The sequence below is a fragment of the Euwallacea similis genome, chromosome 10 (assembly GCF_039881205.1).
Source record: "Euwallacea similis isolate ESF13 chromosome 10, ESF131.1, whole genome shotgun sequence".
Classification (NCBI taxonomy): Eukaryota; Metazoa; Arthropoda; class Insecta; order Coleoptera; family Curculionidae; genus Euwallacea; species Euwallacea similis.
The window spans coordinates 5,119,930-5,137,292 of NC_089618.1; the positions used below are offsets into that span (position 1 = coordinate 5,119,930).

The 17,363-nt window shown below is 44.2% G+C and overlaps 1 protein-coding gene across 7 annotated transcripts; it reads right to left on the bottom strand.

The window, feature by feature from the left end:
• Nucleotides 1–479: 479 nt before the first annotated feature.
• On the bottom strand, nt 480–16,361 carry Rdl (Resistant to dieldrin). 7 transcript variants are annotated; one of them, XM_066394611.1, is made up of 11 exons: nt 16,098–16,361; nt 15,114–15,299; nt 13,340–13,443; nt 11,598–11,665; nt 7,467–7,538; nt 7,262–7,416; nt 7,119–7,201; nt 5,724–5,861; nt 4,454–4,738; nt 4,259–4,392; nt 480–4,131 (listed from the first exon to the last, which is right to left on the bottom strand). In XM_066394611.1, the coding sequence occupies exons 2-11, from the start codon at nt 15,239–15,241 to the stop codon at nt 3,811–3,813; spliced, it is 1,488 nt and encodes a 495-aa protein (XP_066250708.1). In that variant the 5' UTR covers nt 15,242–15,299; nt 16,098–16,361; the 3' UTR covers nt 480–3,810. The 7 variants fall into 7 exon arrangements, with proteins under 7 accessions (XP_066250708.1, XP_066250711.1, XP_066250707.1 ...); XM_066394614.1 differs by lacking the exons at nt 5,724–5,861; nt 11,598–11,665 and adding exons at nt 5,316–5,453; nt 11,247–11,314 and having other exon boundaries at nt 480–4,128; nt 16,098–16,360; XM_066394610.1 differs by lacking the exons at nt 5,724–5,861; nt 11,598–11,665 and adding exons at nt 5,316–5,453; nt 11,247–11,314 and having other exon boundaries at nt 16,098–16,360.
• Between the last annotated feature and the right edge of the window lie 1,002 nt (nt 16,362–17,363).

Consider the following 17,363-nt stretch of genomic DNA (forward strand, 5'->3'; position numbering starts at 1 on the left):
CCGCCAGATGCGGCTCTTAATTCTTGATCGATGGCGACTGAAGTTTCATTCCAAATAATGTTTCACTTCTAGTTGGTCACGTGGCGTTCCTTCTTCGGTAGTACGATGCCTGGCGCTACGGGTTTGATCCAGCAAGGCGTTGAGCACCACTCATCATTATTTTCATCATCAAACTGTTAGTCATCCATTACATGATGCCAATCCCGATTCTTGACAGATGGTGAGTAAAAAATTTGTATCATAAATTCTCCTTTTTTGGAATATCCACTTCAAAGAATACGTCAGTCTTAGTTGTTCATGAGGTCCTCCTCTTTCGGCGATATGATTAAAAATCTCCTCCTGTATAAGGAGATTGAGGGGAGAACCGGAGCTGCGGCAGTCTTAACAAGGCATTAAGTAGAGTCCCCGGTGTGGTCATCGAAAGGGGCGCTTTTTATCTATTTTTTTCCTAATTTAAAGAATTAAAACTGCGTAAAAGGTGTTTTTTACAATTTTTTATTCAAATAAAAACGCCAAACAGTATATATCTACGCAATACGTAGTCCTTATTTCATCTTTAATAATAATAATAATAATAATAATACAAGTAATTAAATAATTGGAATAATTCTAACTATCGGGGAACTGGCCCGGATTCAGTTCCGTTTTTCATTCATTAAAACCACAGCCGCTGCGCCCCATATCACGCCCGTATAAACGAACCCAGGAATGGTTCCCCGATCACTCGCGGTATAATACAACTTTCCCTTATTATTTAGAATATCTTGTAAGTGAGCAATAAGTCATCCGCAACGCGGTGTAAAGGGGGGTGTGGCCCTTAATTCTGTTTACGCCACTTTGGACCGGAACGTCCGAAAAATGGTTGCATGGGTAATAATCGCATGAGACGCTACTGCCTGATGAACTTAATAATACAATAATAATCGTTAAACCACTCAAGAGAGTCATGGGAAAACTTAGTGATAAAGCCATAGTTAACTACAGTTGTTGTTTCTTCGCGTTTCACCCGAAAATCGTCTATATAGTATAAGTCTATCGGTTATATTAACGTTTTCTAGGACCTTTTTTAGTGTTCTATACTCTGCTTATAACAATTTTATAGGTAGTTTTATTACCGTTAAAATTAATCCCTTTCTGAGGTGGTGAAGGAGACTATTACATGGGGCTTCGCCGCAGCATGAGCGGCGAGGCGGGTGGCCTGGAAGATGTGCTCTATCGGCAAAACGCAGGATGCACAGCCATATTCGACAATCAGCCCTAATTATTCTGACAAACATTTTCTCAGGTTCCCCGCACTCCCCGCCCCATTTAGCCCCTTTCAGCTGGTTTCCTCGAACACGACGACTATAACAGAGAACCCTTCACGGACCACAAATCACCTCGACTCATGACGAAAAGAAGGAAGCATCATTTCGGCACTAGTTATACAATAATAATCATAATGATAATAATAATTTTTAAGTATTGCTCGGTTCAGTCAGACTCTTGCTCTGTGCACGTGCTAAATTTCTTAATACTTTTAAAAAGATTTTAAACGCGGTGTGTACGTGTTGTCGTAATTAATTATATAGGTACTTAACAAGGTCGATTTTCCTATACGAAGAGCACGCCCTGCCTCTGGTAGTACTATAAATTATCTCCGTGAGCTCTATTATGTACAAACTCGTTGGGTTGTTTGAGTGTTTTCTAGGGCTGCGAGCGCGTCGCTCAAAGCCCTTTTGGCGCCGCCCTCGGGCCCTTCAGTGCGTCCAAAGGACAAAGGGAAAACGTGCGCATCGGTGAGAACCGAGCCAAAAGGGCCTTCATCCAAGGGAGTGTATAATATACTTTCTTTAATTACATTATATTATATTATTTTACATATTTAGAATTTCGTTTCTGCGCGACATGCGTCGCGCCGTTGCGCAATAATAATTGTTGGTTATAAAACGCGGTCAAGGGCGGCGGCGCCCTTATGTAAATATCGGATTTGTTGTATAATCTCTGTGTGTGTGTTTAAGGGCTACAATAATTCCTAATCTAAAAAATAATTGCATTATTTGTTTAAATAATGTGTGTGTGTGTATTAGGTGCGCGTTAGTTATAGGTATAAAAACAGGAACGTCGTATTTACATGGGGGAGGGGGTGGGTGGGGGCGATAAATAAGTTTGTCGCGCTATACCCACATATCTCCTTAGACGATAATCCCTAAAAAATCCCGCTATAAACTACGAAAATATACTCAACGAACGGATAAACTATCGAAAATGCATAACAGAAACTTACCGATTACTTCAATAATGGAAATATATTTTGACAGTGCTTTTGCTTTTGTTTTTTGGTTGGTTGGCAGGCTGCGCGGATGCGCGGTAGCCCCGCTCCGAAAACCAGGCCCGGATTAGGGCCGATTGATCAAAGGTACTGGCAACTTTATCTGTACTTAGGAAATAATTTCCGTGGACGCCCTTAGAGAAACTGACCCTTAGTTAGCTCGTCACTTCCGTGGAAATTATCTTCTGGGTAAAGTTATATAGACACACAAGGGTTGATAAACCGGGCCCTAGACTAAAGAATAACGTGAAGTACTCACTCAATAGTTTTCTGGTTATGCAGGGTGTCCTGCGGAGGCGTGTCCACTGTCGCTAGCTGGAGAACGGTGGGAGCTATCAAAGCGGGCAAATTAGAGAAAATACCGTTTTTGTTCCTATTGGATAAACAGCGTTGTCAGATCGTTTTTGGCCCCCGTATAATCAAAAAAAGCTTAACACGTGTTTATGCTAGTTTCTTCATAACTTAGATGTCTTCTCACTTCAACACACATGACATATGATCTTCAAGATACTGATACCAACCTAACAATTTTTTTAAATACGGATCTGGCGTTTTTATATCATAATTCCAGAGTACTACTATACCTCAAAAATCCTCATTTTCATTATAATGGATTTTACTATTAAAAAAAAAAACGGAAATTATACGTTGATCTTTCAGGAATGAAAACGGCTTTCGAGACATCAAATAAAGAAGCCAGGTCCATATTTGAAAAAAACTTAATCGGTATTGAGACCTTCAACGCGAATGTCATCAGTTTTCGCTATATTTTCAATTAAAAGTTTACGTCAATTTTCGTAAAATCTTGGAAACCAGAAACCATTTGACAACGCTGTTTATGCAAAAATGGTAGCTTTTTTACCATTCAACCCATGTTACAGCTCTCACCGTTTTGGAGATAGCAATAACGGGCGCACCTGAACAAGACACCCTGTACGGGGCTGATCGGTATAGGATGTTGGCAATATACCGATTTTGAAATGTTGTCAACTTTCGTCCATCTGCGAGTAATCTGGTAAAAGTGCTTCTATAGGATCCTTTAACTGTGACTTTTAGAGCCGTAAAATCAACTTGCTATTGAGCTTAATTTCAAGCCAATCGCCATAGAAACGTGAGAACAGAGCTTTAGTATTACTTAGCAGATTCTACGAAAGCTAGCTTGACGCTAAGTTTAACAGCAGACTATAATTCAGCCTTTAACCGTGACTTTTTATTGCGCCCACCAGTGCAAACGCTCATTCTCGGCCGATTTTGATGGAAATTATATTCACCTTTTTTACTAGTACTGCAAATACGGTTCTATGACACATAATGACGTGTTCGTCACTTCCAGTGACGTTACCAGCTCTGCTAACCAACCACCGACCAGCCCCATACAACACCGTCGTCCACCGCTAAAAACTAGTATTCCTTAATTTGAAGTATGCTAGTCTCCCTAAAATCAAGGTGAAGTCATCACAGGTGTCCCGTGGGAACCAGACCTGCGGTGCTTGCGCCCATTATTTGTCGACCTCGAGGAGCACCAAATCGTCCGCCACCACGTCCGAAATGTGCAGATAAATGATCCAGTACATCAGATTGAAACAAACAAAACAGACGGGGAACACGATCCGGGAGTACTTGTCGATATCCGAGGGGGTGATGCCATACAGCTTGTTGATGTCCTTATTCGGGTGCATGATGTGCTGAGGAATAGGAGGCCCGCCCGCTTCCTCGTCGGGCCCCCCCTCTCGGCCTCCGCGACCACCGTTCACTGTGCTCTCCAGGGTGCCCCCTTTGCTGTGCGCTTTGGGGTCGTGCACTTTGAAGCGTACGGCCTCCTGGAACAAACGTCCCTACTAAGAAGCATCCAATCCGAAATTGTGTGGACAATCAAGTCCCGTCACTCATATTAAAATCTGTGGAAAATCTTCAGCCCTTAAAGGGCCTGACTGGACGATTACTCACTGTTTGCTTGGGCATGTGGTCGTCGGGGCCTCCATCGACGTTCAGTTTCTTCTGCTCGGCGATCTTCTGGATGGCAAGGAAGCGGTTCTTGCGCATCTGGATTCGTTTCGCCATGTACCCCACCGTGGCGTACTCTGCAAGAAAAGCGTCCTCAAGTGGCGTCAAACTGAGTCGGACATGTGTCCATTAACTTACCTAACAAACTGGCGAACACCATCACGAAACATGTCCCCAGATACACATCGATTGACTTCACGTAGGAGATCTTGGGCAGGGCTGCGTTAGTCGAGGACATGAGGGTGGTCATGGTGAGCACGGTGGTCACTCCCAGAGCTACGCGGGCAGGGGTCGCGTTCCTATTTAACCAGAAACTGACCCATGAGATGATGACGATCAGCCCGGACGGGATGTAGATCTGGATCAGGTAGTAGCCCATGGAACGCACGAATTGGATCTCGCAGGCCAATCTAGAGTAGTTCCCTGTGGGAGCATCTCGTTATAGTACGATAATTGAGGCACCACACAGGAGTTAAATGTCGAGTTACCTTCCCTAATAGATCAATGAACGTTAGATATAATTAATCCACTGCGGTGTTGCCTCTTCCAATTGCACATGCTCAGTGAATGCCTGTATTTTTTGGCAAAATGGAGCTGCGAATGAGCTTAAATTCGATAGCTCTATTGTGAAAAATATTGAAGTCGTAGAATAAGGAATTTGAAGAAGTAACTTGCGAATGGTTAGAGTTAGTAGTAGTAACTCGCTGTTTATATCTTTAAAAATAAGAATTTAAAGATTTAGGAAATCAATTGAGCCAATCGATATTTTTGAAAAATTGCCTCTAAAAATTAATAAAAACCAAACCAGGATTATAACTATTTCCTTGAATAGAGGGATTTAACGCGCACATTAGCAACACCGCAATCAGCTGCTCGAAACGAGTTCGATAGAGAGAGAGTACTTTGCTATAATTATTATTCGAAGTTTTTGATATTACAGAGGAAGGGCAGACGTTATAATATGTTGAGGGTGTTCACCGATCATCGGTAGGGCACAAACCTGTGGTCAGCGATATTTCCATGGCCCTCTGTCGGTGGCCTAGGACTTTAAATTGGGGCAGCGACACCTCGTTCGATACCCCCACTGAATTGGGGCCCTCGTTCCATTTATACCGGATGTCGCGCATGGTGTAACCGACTGCAATCAAGGCGATAGTAGTGCCAGTTCGTACTGGGTGTACATAAGAAAGGTCGCGAAACCAATGAAAAACTTAATAAAACACGAAAAACAGGTTTCAATGCAGAATTTCTCCGCGACCTTTTATGTGTTTGTCCACCCGGTACGTGACGATGGAGCCCTTTATTGTGCCGACCTGTATGTTCTCGGGGGGCTGCGGTGCAGTCCAAGATATTTTCGCGCAGGCTAAGGAGTTTTCGCGCCAGTTTAAACACACAAAAATGGCTTTACCTGTGGTCAGGGAGATAAATTTCGTGGTCTGCCTGTGGCCCAGGACCCGGAACTGTGGCAGTTCGACTTCGTTGCTTATTCCCACGCTTGTCAGCCCCGTATGCCACCGGTACCGTATGTCTTTCATCGTGTACCCGACTATCCCGCCCATCAAAACAATAAAAGCTGTCACTTGTCAGAAATCCCCCCTCCCCCCACACCTCCGCCTATATGCGAAAGAGGGGAGGCCATTGAGAAAGAGAGAGAAATAGATAGATAGAGAGAGAAAAAGAGATAGAGAGAGAGAGAGAGAGAGAGAGAGAGAGAAGGGGGTGAATGGAAATTTTAGGAATCATAGATGAAATAACGGTGAGGAAAGAAAATAAGTTGGTACGACACTGACTAAAATATATAATATAAATAAATGGTGAAGCGAAAGCGTTTTGATATGTGTGTGGGTGAAGCAAATTCGCCTTTGAGGTCGTGCAGAGTGCATGCGTGATCGTTTCCTTTCAATTCGTTTTTGGTAATGGGGATCATGCTTTGAAAAAAAAACAGTGGCGGGGAGAGTCTGAAAACACAGCGTTTTCGATCAAAACCGGTCTTAGTCACAGTTCCAGGTCCGGCCTTAGGCCCCGAACAAAAAAGCCCTCGGTTCCTTGCTGTATCTGAGAAGGTCCGACGTAGATTTTCGGTCATAAATTACAAATGCTCCGCCACCCATCTGAGAGAGACATCCAAACATACAGATCAACACAATAAAGGAAATAAAAAAATTATTGATTTTCTCCTATTTACATTAACCGAGATCAAGAGCTATCTGTCAGTGCTTGTTGCCTGTGTATAGCTTGATTGGTGCTCTGATTAGGAAAACATTTAGTTGAGGCTGCTTTGACTCATACAGGGTGTTACAAACAGGCCATTTGCGAGAGAAATCCGCTCGGCTGCGTATATTTTTTGCTCCCGTTCCTTTGCAACACCCTGTATTGTATCCAATCAAGCGAACTGTGTGTCCCGATAATCAGCTAAATATTAATAGCGTTGAATAAAACTCCACACACACACACACATGCATTGATTTTTCTAGATTTTGTATGTTGCCCGAGTGAGTTTTTATTTATGAAGAATCTCGGAAGTCATCAGAGCAAGCTTACCCAAATTTTGTATAAATAATGTATTTTAAAATAATTGAAAAATGACATATGTTTGTTGTAATAATTGCATTTTACGTGCCGATCGATGGGCACTAGGTTGGGTGGTCTTGGAGGCCACCCAAAGTAAAGTCGTCAAAAATCGATTTTTTTATGTTGCTCTCCTTCAGGAGAACTTTCCTTGAAAAATCAACGAAAAAGCACATGTACAGGTACCTTTTGATGCCCCTTTAGTGACACTCTCAAATTCAAGGTTACTACTTACAACTTTCAATCTCTATGTGGCAGAGCTGCCTGTCCATCGGGAAGTACTGCAGGTTCATAGGGCAGGACGCAGTGATCGTCAATCTACAATATAAAAAATCGCCAAATGTGTCGCATCATACCAGCACCTATCGCGAGTCTTACCGAATGCTTCTGGTGATGCTACCCGAATGGTGAATCCGAATGAATTCGTTTGAGGTGGTGGCTTTGTGGAAAGATGACGTTTTCTCGTTGACGAAGAACGTGTCGGGTACCCAAATGTTGGTGATGAATTCCGAGCCTACAGATAGCATTTCCACCTGGAAAATGACCGATAAGTTTCGATGTAATTGGCGATCGTTGGCAGTACCTGGGGCCTCTTTCGGAATGCAAGTCTCGGATCAGTCCAGAATTGCCGGAAGTAGAAGTCCAATGTGAAATCCTATTGCAGAGAAATGAGGAATTTACTTGATTGTCCTTGAGGGACCGCTAAGGAACTAACAAAGATTAATTAACATTCGCTAAGGCATATGCAGAAGCCTTTTTTGTAGCCATCTCCAACAGTACATGCATGCATAAGAACCCCCCAAAACACCTGTTCCTCCGCGCCCTTTTAATCACAAAACCCTTTAGACGAGGACCTGGAAGGGGCCTCTGAAAAGAGCTTTAAAAGGGCCTAGAAAGATATATTTACCGGAGCGATTAATGCCTTTTTAATGCAAATCGTAGCTGAGAAATGGTCGCTGAGACTGTTCGATCACGGAGAAATGCACAGTTAATTGTACGGCTTTTTATCACGACATTTACCTACGTAAATTTGGGGAGGGGGGCAGCTGCTACCCCCGTTGAAAGTGCATGTCATGAGCATTTTTAAAAATTTTCCATCGTTGCAGAAGGTCGCTGCAAACGCTTTGTGCGGTATGGGGGTCACAGAATAGGCTCAAGGTGAGGGGGAATGTAGCTAGGCTAAGGGCAAATCGATTTGCGGAAATCGCTGGAAGTATGGTGGTGCAGTTGGGTGTAGTCCGAGGGCTGGTGACATTGTCATTTGCATTCGAAGCGAGATTTTTTGTGCGGAAAATTCTGGAGGTTTCCACGATCGATGTCTTTTCGGAAAGAAAAAATTCATTTGCTCCATGGGTACTCCTCTGATGCGTTTCTCGATCCAATATATTTTTTTGCAATATTTGATTAAAATACCTACGTCTCTGACATTTTACAAGTAGAGTTCAAAATTTTTGAGTTTATGTTTTTTTAAAGTTCCCCCAAAAATAATCTTAATTACGCTCCTGGATTTTTATTAGTAAAAACCATTGGCGCACACAGGTTTAGTCCAAGTGCACGTATGTTAAATGGCAAAAATTAATTAATTAATTATTATTGTTATTCTATTTCTTCGCAATCTGCAACTTCATTCGTGAGACGATTCCCGCATATTTCCTGGATTTTGAGTACACGAATACCGACTGAGACGAACCGCAGAGTATCTTCCTGACCCTGACGCAAGAATCCCGGGGTCGATACCTCGGCCCCGGCACTAAGCATCAGTTAAACGCAAACATGCATTGCCTATTATGCAGTAAAGTAACTTGTGCAATTTTAATCTTCTAGAAGTCACGCAATTCCGCACCAGTTTAATCAAAACCGTTATTTATAGGTTATGTTTCGGGGGTGGGAAATGGGCGCGGCAGCGCCCCCCTGCGATTTTTCTGTAACTTAAAAAATCGTCCTTCGCCTCCACCGAAAGATTCACGACGATAACGGGCAAATCGATTTACCGGGGGGGAAGTTGTAAATAATAAAATGCGGCAAATTAATTTCCGAACCGAGACGACCTGATTTTTTATGCACCCCTTGAAGCTACGACCCTGGTTAACTGTCGGCGGCAGTTATGGCAGTAATTGAAAAGTTTGCATTAAGAATACCCAAACTCGCAATTTGTTCAATGTTTAGAAAATTTTTAACTTCGTTTACATCGGACAAAATTTGTGAGTTAAGAATGATCGTGTTTTCCATTGAGTCAAAACGCACTCTTTTGGCGATTGAAATTGGCCTTAATTCTGGGGCACAGCTCTTGAATGCGTTTATTGGAACGAAATTACACCCTCTTTCTCCTTTACACTTGAGTCTTTTTGAGAGTAAAAACCCCAGGTAGTATCGAGAGCATTTTACTGGCTAAAACGGGGTTTTGAATGCGTATATCTGGAACATTTTCTTGACACCCTAGCAAGGCGCTTTGCCTACAGATGCTCTACAGCAGCATCTGAAGTTTCGTTGTTTTTTAAAACCACCACTTCATTACTGACCTCTGACTACGTTTACTGCACTTCACTTTCACCTTCAAAGTCTCCACAACGCCCTGTGTGTTTCGTGGCTGCCATAAATGCCGAGTATTTTACTGCAATTCCTAAGTGTCATGTATTTTTTTCCCCAAAAGACACACCCAAACATCCTGACCCTGCAAGTTCTGGATTGAAGCCAAAAGCCCGGATGCTGCGCCCCGTTCCCATTTCGCGAATCTCGTTATTTATCGTTTATACACGATTTACTGCTGCGAAAACACTAAAGAGCATACTCGGTGACGTCACCCGGTTTCGCAATACTTACCCCCATGCATGTAAGTGTATAATAATGGTAAAAAGAAGCTTAATCAGCCATTAAAAGCAACATGACAAATCGTGCTACATGCGCCTGCGCATCCATCGATCACACAAATGCGTTTCTTAGGGGGTGGGGGTGGGTGGGGTGGGGGGTGCTTGAGGTTAGTTCATGATTTCGAAGAAAAATAATAAAAATTCGTTTTGTTCAGTTTTGAAATAATGCAGCTTTACAAGGTCCTTAAACGCGTAAAGCCCATCAAAAACATAACTACTACCACAAAAATTATCGTGATGGTTCAAGGCCAGGCCAGAGGGGGTCACGTCATAGTGTGACCTTAGTTGTCAACCTTGATTTGGTTTCCATTTACTATTAAAATAGCTTTAGGGCTCGGTTTCGCCTCCGTGGTTAACAATAACTACTGCTTTTCCTCCCAAAGGACCAGATATAGTGAGAGTTACGACAAAAGCTTTTGAAGAGGCGTCTCATGCACACAGTCCAAGTATTCAAGACTGCGATTTTAGCAGAGCCCTCTGTGAGGGAGGTTGAAGGCTCGCAGAGGGCTCCGCCAGCGCCATCTTTGATCAAACGGATTGATCCAAGATGGCGACAGCACCAATCACAAACACACATTCAAGTCCGGTACGTCGAGGCCCGGATGTAATCGACAATTTGATTATTGATTAAACACAGAAATTAAAATACACGCACATACTTTTCATATTAAAGTACTTAAATAAAAAACACTGATATTGTCACTGTAAAATTGTAGTAGTACACAGGTCTGTAGGATGGAGTGAAATGTAGCATTTCTTCGACATTTTCTGCCTCCGGAAATGTCACGGAAATCGGACAATGTCGTTGGCTGTCAAGAGAGCGTAAAATTGCAATTTTTGACGTATTTAAGAACTTTCTTGAACTGGGTGACAGGTATGTCAAAACTGATTTCGGCATTCGTTTTGCCGGTAAAAGTTAACTGGAAACGAATACCATATCGAGGGGTTTGTCTCTCACAATAACCGAGTTAGGATTTTTTTGGATCGGGTGACACGTAGGTCAAATCTGACAATGGCATTCGGTTTTCTGGAAAAAAGTAATTGGAAACGAGTACCATGTCGGGGGGTCTACCTTTCGTAATAACAAAGTTGGGACTTTTTTGAACTGGGTGACAGGTACATCAAACCTGAGTTCGGCACTCGTTTTTATGGAAAAAATAGCTGACATTGAATATCACGTCGAGGGTTCTACCTCTTCTGATAACAAGTGAAGCTCTTTTCTGTACAGCCAAAGACAGTTCTATAAAAATTACATTATGATTTGAACGTACACACGCCAACTTTTCCTCATATACGCTAAAGATACAGTCTTCACTCCACCCTAATAAAATAGGACAGTCATGGCCACCGACCATTCATGCTAAGACGCGTTGAACGATGAGATGCATGAATGGCCCTGTGACATTTTTCAAATTGGGGCTGATTCACAGATGAATGAACATGATTGATGGCTTCTGTGAATCATCCCCGTGTGAATACGTAAAAGATGCAAGTACCATTTGGACTTCCGACACTGAGCTGATACTGAGAACATACATGGTGACTCCTACATCAACTGGAGGGCCTGTAAAAATTGTTCGTACAGAGTGGTCTCGCGCTTGGTAAGGTGAAAACCAAATCAAAAACCGTGAACCCCGGGCCTGTCCAAAGCCCAGCCCCCCGGACTGGCCGAGGGGCTGGAGATATGGGGGACGGGGACACTAAATTCAACGAACCGAACACTAAAATCGACTAAAAATGCCTGTGAAAAAGGGGCGCCAGCCCCTCTAATTGATCAGTTTTCAGGGGGGGCCGTCGCCCCCTCTTGCGGCATAAACACTTGGGGATTTCTTAAGATGGATAAATACCATTTGCACTTCGGAAAGTGAGCTGATAGAAAGAACGTACATGGTCACGCCTACGTCAACCGGTGGGCCTGGAAAGTACACAAAATTCTCAACGAAAAAACAAAAGATGCATGGTGATTTGGTTCCCGCGAGGTTCCAGAACCGTCCCCAGAACCGTTCTGGAATCTCGAGGCCGGTGATTAGAACTCAGTCCGCCAAACGCTCACTTAGTGCGCCTCAAGCTTGCCGAAGAAGCATCGCACGCCATCTGTTGGTGCGAAAGTGACTCTCTCTTTAAAAAACAAAAAACCGAGGACGTAACTCTGTCACAATTCAATAGATGGAGCCACGTTCCGCGATTACTAGATCTATAGGTGGCGCCACGCGTAACAAAAAGCTTCTTATTCAGAACTGTGTTTTCTAGTGTAAATACAAACGTCTCTTAACCATGCAAACCAACAAGAAAAACAGGGCTACGTCCCGGTAAAGAATGTCAAATAAGTATAATAATATAGCTAAAACGGTAAAATTCAGGTACCATTCGGACTTCGTTGAGCGAACTTATGCTCAAAACGTACATGGTGACTCCGACAACAACTGGGTCCCCTGAAAGAACAACAGTAAAGACCATTTTCATGGCTCTAGTTAGCGCTATTCTAGTCTCTATGGTGCTGACCTCTATGTGGCTCTAGAGAAAATATTGCGGAGTCTGTATATTTTCGTGTCAAAATAAAAGGATTTGTATCTGGGTTGAAGGTCAGTGGCGTGCTGCGAAGGAAACTGTGTTCAGTTCAGGGGCGGACTGGATCGGTGCTGGCCTCACTCTCATTTAAAAGCGTACATATTGGAAAATAATTTGTCGGCCCTTCTTCGCCAACTGGGTCAGTCCGCCTCTGATGCAGTGTTATATAGGGTGGTTGATCATTAAAGGACTTTATCGCCAATTTCAAGTCGGTACTTATTTGTTGCGTTTGACGGGCTGAGCCTGAATTTCCTGCTGGAAGTTAAAGTTAACCAGCATCCGAAATCTTCCATTAAGAACTAGCTCAGTTAGGTTGTTCTCAAGAAAGTCGCTTAGGGCTAGAAACAAAGAATGTCGTCGGCTGCGCTGCCCTCTCCTAGAGAAGAAAAACAAAATCCGATCTCCCCCCTTAAGATTTCCCGAAAAACCTGGAAACAAACGAAATCGAGCGTCGAGCGAAACGTACACATCCCGCTTTGATCTCCTTCTCTCCTGGTTGCTTAGCGACGCTCAGCATCGATCCCTGCCGGGCCCCACCCGTCGCTATACAGCCCGGCGACCGCTCAGCTGCCGGGCTCGTATGTGACCGGGTCGGCTTTGATACATGACGTCACTTGTACCTCAGAGACAATTTTCAACAACACACGCATACGAGCCCGACGTATTTGAAACCAAAAGAAAAACACGTTCAAAGTCGCAACAAACCAAACCAAATGAAAAACGAATAGAGAGAGACAGATAGATAGTTAGATAGATAGTTAGATAGATAGATAGATAGATAGATAGATAGATAGATAGATAGATAGAGAGAGAGAGAGAGAGAGAGAGAGAGAGAGAGAGAGAGAGAGAGAGAGAGAGAGAGAGAGAGAGAGAGAGAGAGAGAGAGAGAGAGAGAGAGAGAGAGAGAGAGAGAGAGAGAGAGAGAGAGAGAGAGAGAGAGAGAGAGAGAGAGAGAGAGAGAGAGAGAGAGAGGGTTAAAAGTGACACACAAAGCGATGTCGAATGCAGTCATGTGACTCACCTCCATAGTTGGGTCTTACGCGTTTGTCGTAGCTGACGCTGAAGGAGTCCAGGATGGCCGAAACGTTGACGTCGCCCAAGTAGCTGCCGCCTCCTTGATTTCTGCTGCAAAACAAGCGGAAAGTGTTAGTCAATTGTTTTGGGGAATCTTGGGGATGAGAGCTACGTCAAATCTGGCTATGAGAATCGCAGTTCTGAAAAAGTTTTTTGGTTAGCTGGAAATGAGTTAGCTGGAAATGAGTACCATATTGAGGGGTTTATCTTTGATTATAACAAATTTAGAAATTTTCGCGAACTGAGTGACACATCCGTCAAAATTGTTTGCAGCATTCGCTTTTCTGGAAAAGTTAGCTGGATGCGAGATCCGTCTAGAGGGGTCTATCTTTGACAATGAGAAATTTAGAAATTTTCTCGAACTGAGTGACAGCTACATTAAATCCGTCTTCGCCATTCGCTTTTCTGGGCAAAGTTAGCTGGAAACGAGTACCATGTCGAGGGGTCTATCTCTCACAATAACAAAGTTACAAATTTTGTCGAATTCAGCAGTTACATCAAAACCCCTCATGCGTCCAATCACAGTTATTCATTTCGGAAGGCCATTTTCGTTGATCTCTCCAGTCTACATTCGAATGAAGCAAATCCAACGCTTCTTTTCGGTTTGTTTTACTAACGAGTCACCGTTGCTGTCTGTCGAGCACAGTGTACTTTATGAATTACACAGTTCCCGGCAAAAACATGCCGAATCGATAATTTGATGAAATCCGAGCTTGTTTTTAAATTAAAAAGGGGGACAAAGGGAACGAGTTTCGACGCCCGCCAAACGGGCGACTCAATGGTGTATAAAGCCCTGAAGCGAACGGAATTTTTTGGCAAGAAATCACTTCTCTTAATGGGAGAACAACCGAGTTACCTCGAGCGTGAGTCGTAATGGAAATTTGCAAATGCTCCGAACACCCTGTAGGCAGCTTTTAAGCCTCTTTTGTCGCTTCGGGAGATTCGCATTAAACGTTTTTGTTCCAGTTTATATGGAAATAAGGCCCTAATTTGCCTTGGGAAAGGTTTTTTCTTGAGACGCTTTGTGCGATGCACAATGGAAAGGGCGCTAATGCCAAATTTAGTAAACAAATATGGCATTTTGGGGGGAATATTAATGATCTACCTCTAATAGTAATCAACGCCAAATTTCAATTTATACCGCCGAGGGGTAATTTATGCAGTGGTCGCAATCAAGATCGGACCGAGCTGTTGAAACATTCTTGGAATTATGAGTTTCCAGCAGGTCGGATGTCGCGTGATACATGGCCCTTTGAAATTCGCTCGGCTGGACAATCTAAAGGGACAAAACGAGGTTGTAGTAGCTCTGTTGAAAAAAGTTATTAATTTGTTAGCGGAGAGATAGAGACCTAAGTGGGAATTTTGGAAAATGAATTACATCACACAACATTCTTCATTTGCAGATCGTTGCCAGGAGAACAGACAATCAGCGCAGCGTTTTAAGGGGAATTCGGAGCCGACACCACCCATCGGTCGAAGACATTAGAATTTCGAATCATCGTGGGGGAAAATAGTTTTCTCCGGATTTATCAAAGTGAGTCAAAACTACGTCAAATTCGACTATGGCATTCGCTTCTCTGGGAAAAAGTAGCTGAGAATGAGTATCATGTCGGGGGTCTGCCTTTCGTGAAAATCAAGTTACAAATTAACCAAAACTATCCCGAATTAACCTTAACGTCGTTTTAACCATAAGCAACTAAAGTATGTGTCAACGTACTTACCCGGCATGTACAATTGCGGTCGTACTGAGCAGTCCCATCAGTATCACAATCGGTAGTAGTATCGGGTTGCAGCCGGGCCACGGCCCTGGGCCAGCCCTGTACCAGGGCTTGGCCCCATGGGGCCCCATCTCGCTGATGGGGCTCGGCCAGCCCAGCGATCGTCGTGTCGACGGCCTTTATCCTCCCCTGGAAACCGAAACCGCCAAAGGGTGAAACGTGAAATCGGAAAAAAGGGCCGAAGAGACAATTTGGGAATAAGATCGATGGAAGTATCAGGATGTATAAATTGCCTTCCTGCGAAGGGCTGGAAGGGGATTAATCCCAGCTGCCCGGATAACGGAAAACAGGACGAATGGGCAAATTAGTTTTTTAATTTTTGGATTTTGGGGGTGATTTGTCTGCGTAGAACCTTTGACATTTAGGCCTCCTCATTCCGGAACTTCTCCCGTAAAAAAAAACAAAAACGATCGCAATCGCTTCAATTGGGCCCAGAAGGGGTTAAATATTGCGGGCCCCAATTACGCAACTTCAACACCTGGCACCATTGTCATCAGTTCATCGCCACAATTTCAAGAAGTGCACGTAGCTCAATAGCAGCAATACCTTGAAATCGTGTATTTTCAACGCCGATAAAGGGGCCCCTTTCAGTGTAAATACCCGAAATAGATCGTATTAGTTCTAAAATTAGCCCTTTGCATCGATTGATATGTGGATTTTTTGCGACAGGACTTTGCAGTAATTAAATTCAAGGCGTTGTCAGTTGTAATGGCGCTGCCGCGTTTCGGTGGTAAATAATAAATTGAGCCCTTAAACGGGCCGCAGCCCTCATTATAGGGAGGGCCAGTGAAGAATCATGCGTTAATGTTGTCATCCCCGGAGGGGCAAATGTCAAAGGTTAGTGAGGAGAGCAGCCCTCACCGATCTCAGGGCTTTAACAGACCGATCAGGGCCAAGAGTTTTCCAACAACAAACAGTCCCTCTTACCTTTGAAGTGGGGCCCTGTTCTCGGGCTCTATCCTAGACCGGGCACTGTCAAACTCCCAAAGAACTGTACTCATCTCAAAAGTGCGGCGGTACCACTACGACTCGAACTTAAGGGGAGTTCGCGGCAGTTGCACCGAAATCGAAGTTAACTCTGGGCCATGGAGCCTCGTCGGGTTAGTTGCGGTTTCGTGAGGGCTGAAAGTTTGTGTTCGCGCTGCAGCCTCCTCTACGTATTCCGAGCTCTTCAAGGAGTGGTCGGTTGGCCGGGTGCGACGAGAGGTGCGCGGGCATGCTCCCAATGGGTGGCACTCGCTGTTGGTTGGAAGAACGTAGTCCCAGATCAAATGTACGGACACGTTCAATGGGGTCGAAATACTAGGGATTACTCCCCTTGGATAGTTTGATAGTTCGGCGGGGAGTTTTCTCGTGCTGGGTGTGAGTTACGTCAAATCTGAATGCGGCGGTCGCTTTTCTGAAAAAAAAATAGCTAGAAATGAGTACCGTGTCGAGAGGTTTAGCTCTCATAATAAAAAAGTTAGAGATCGAATGTGGGGCGCCTCAACTCTGAGGGCGGCAGCCGCTGCCCCGGAAAAAATTCGTAAAAATCAGTATGAAATGTTGACGAGAGAGGGTTTTTGGCTCATAGCTCTTGAGGACTTCACGCTTCATTTTTGAAATCATTATAGCCTCTATAGCGCTCACAAGAGACCCGTCAAATGTCGCGCCAAATCGTAGAGAACTGAGAAAGAGTTCTCTGCTTAGCGGTTCTGGCAGCAAATTCCAGCTGCATCTAGCCAGATCTTGAATAGTTCTTCGAGAGCATTGTCGCTCCATGGGCACCCGGACTATATCCCAAATTCTCACCGGCCTGCCGAGGTTTTACCTTTTCGGGCCCAGCGAGACAGGGACGGCACTATCGGCCTCGCGCAGAGCGGCTCCAGCCCGGGCCGCTTTCCGGGCCTCCGGATCGATACCCGCCGGACTCGGCTCCGGATCGGGTCTGGAGGAGCCTCACCGACATCCAGGAACTCGCATCCAGAGCGATCGGTTATCAGTCTTTCTGTGTCTGTCGAATCCGTCTCGAAGAAGGACGCTTTGTTGTTGCCGGATTGGCGTCTTGAGTGCCAATTGCGACTTCTACGTCTATGAAAAAGGGCCACTCAGAGAGACAAAAGGGAACGAGAGGCCCTTCAAAGGGAATTCCCAATATTTCCTCGTTTATCGTTGGAAAGCCCATCGAGTTTAGTGGTTTGAATTTTCTCCTCG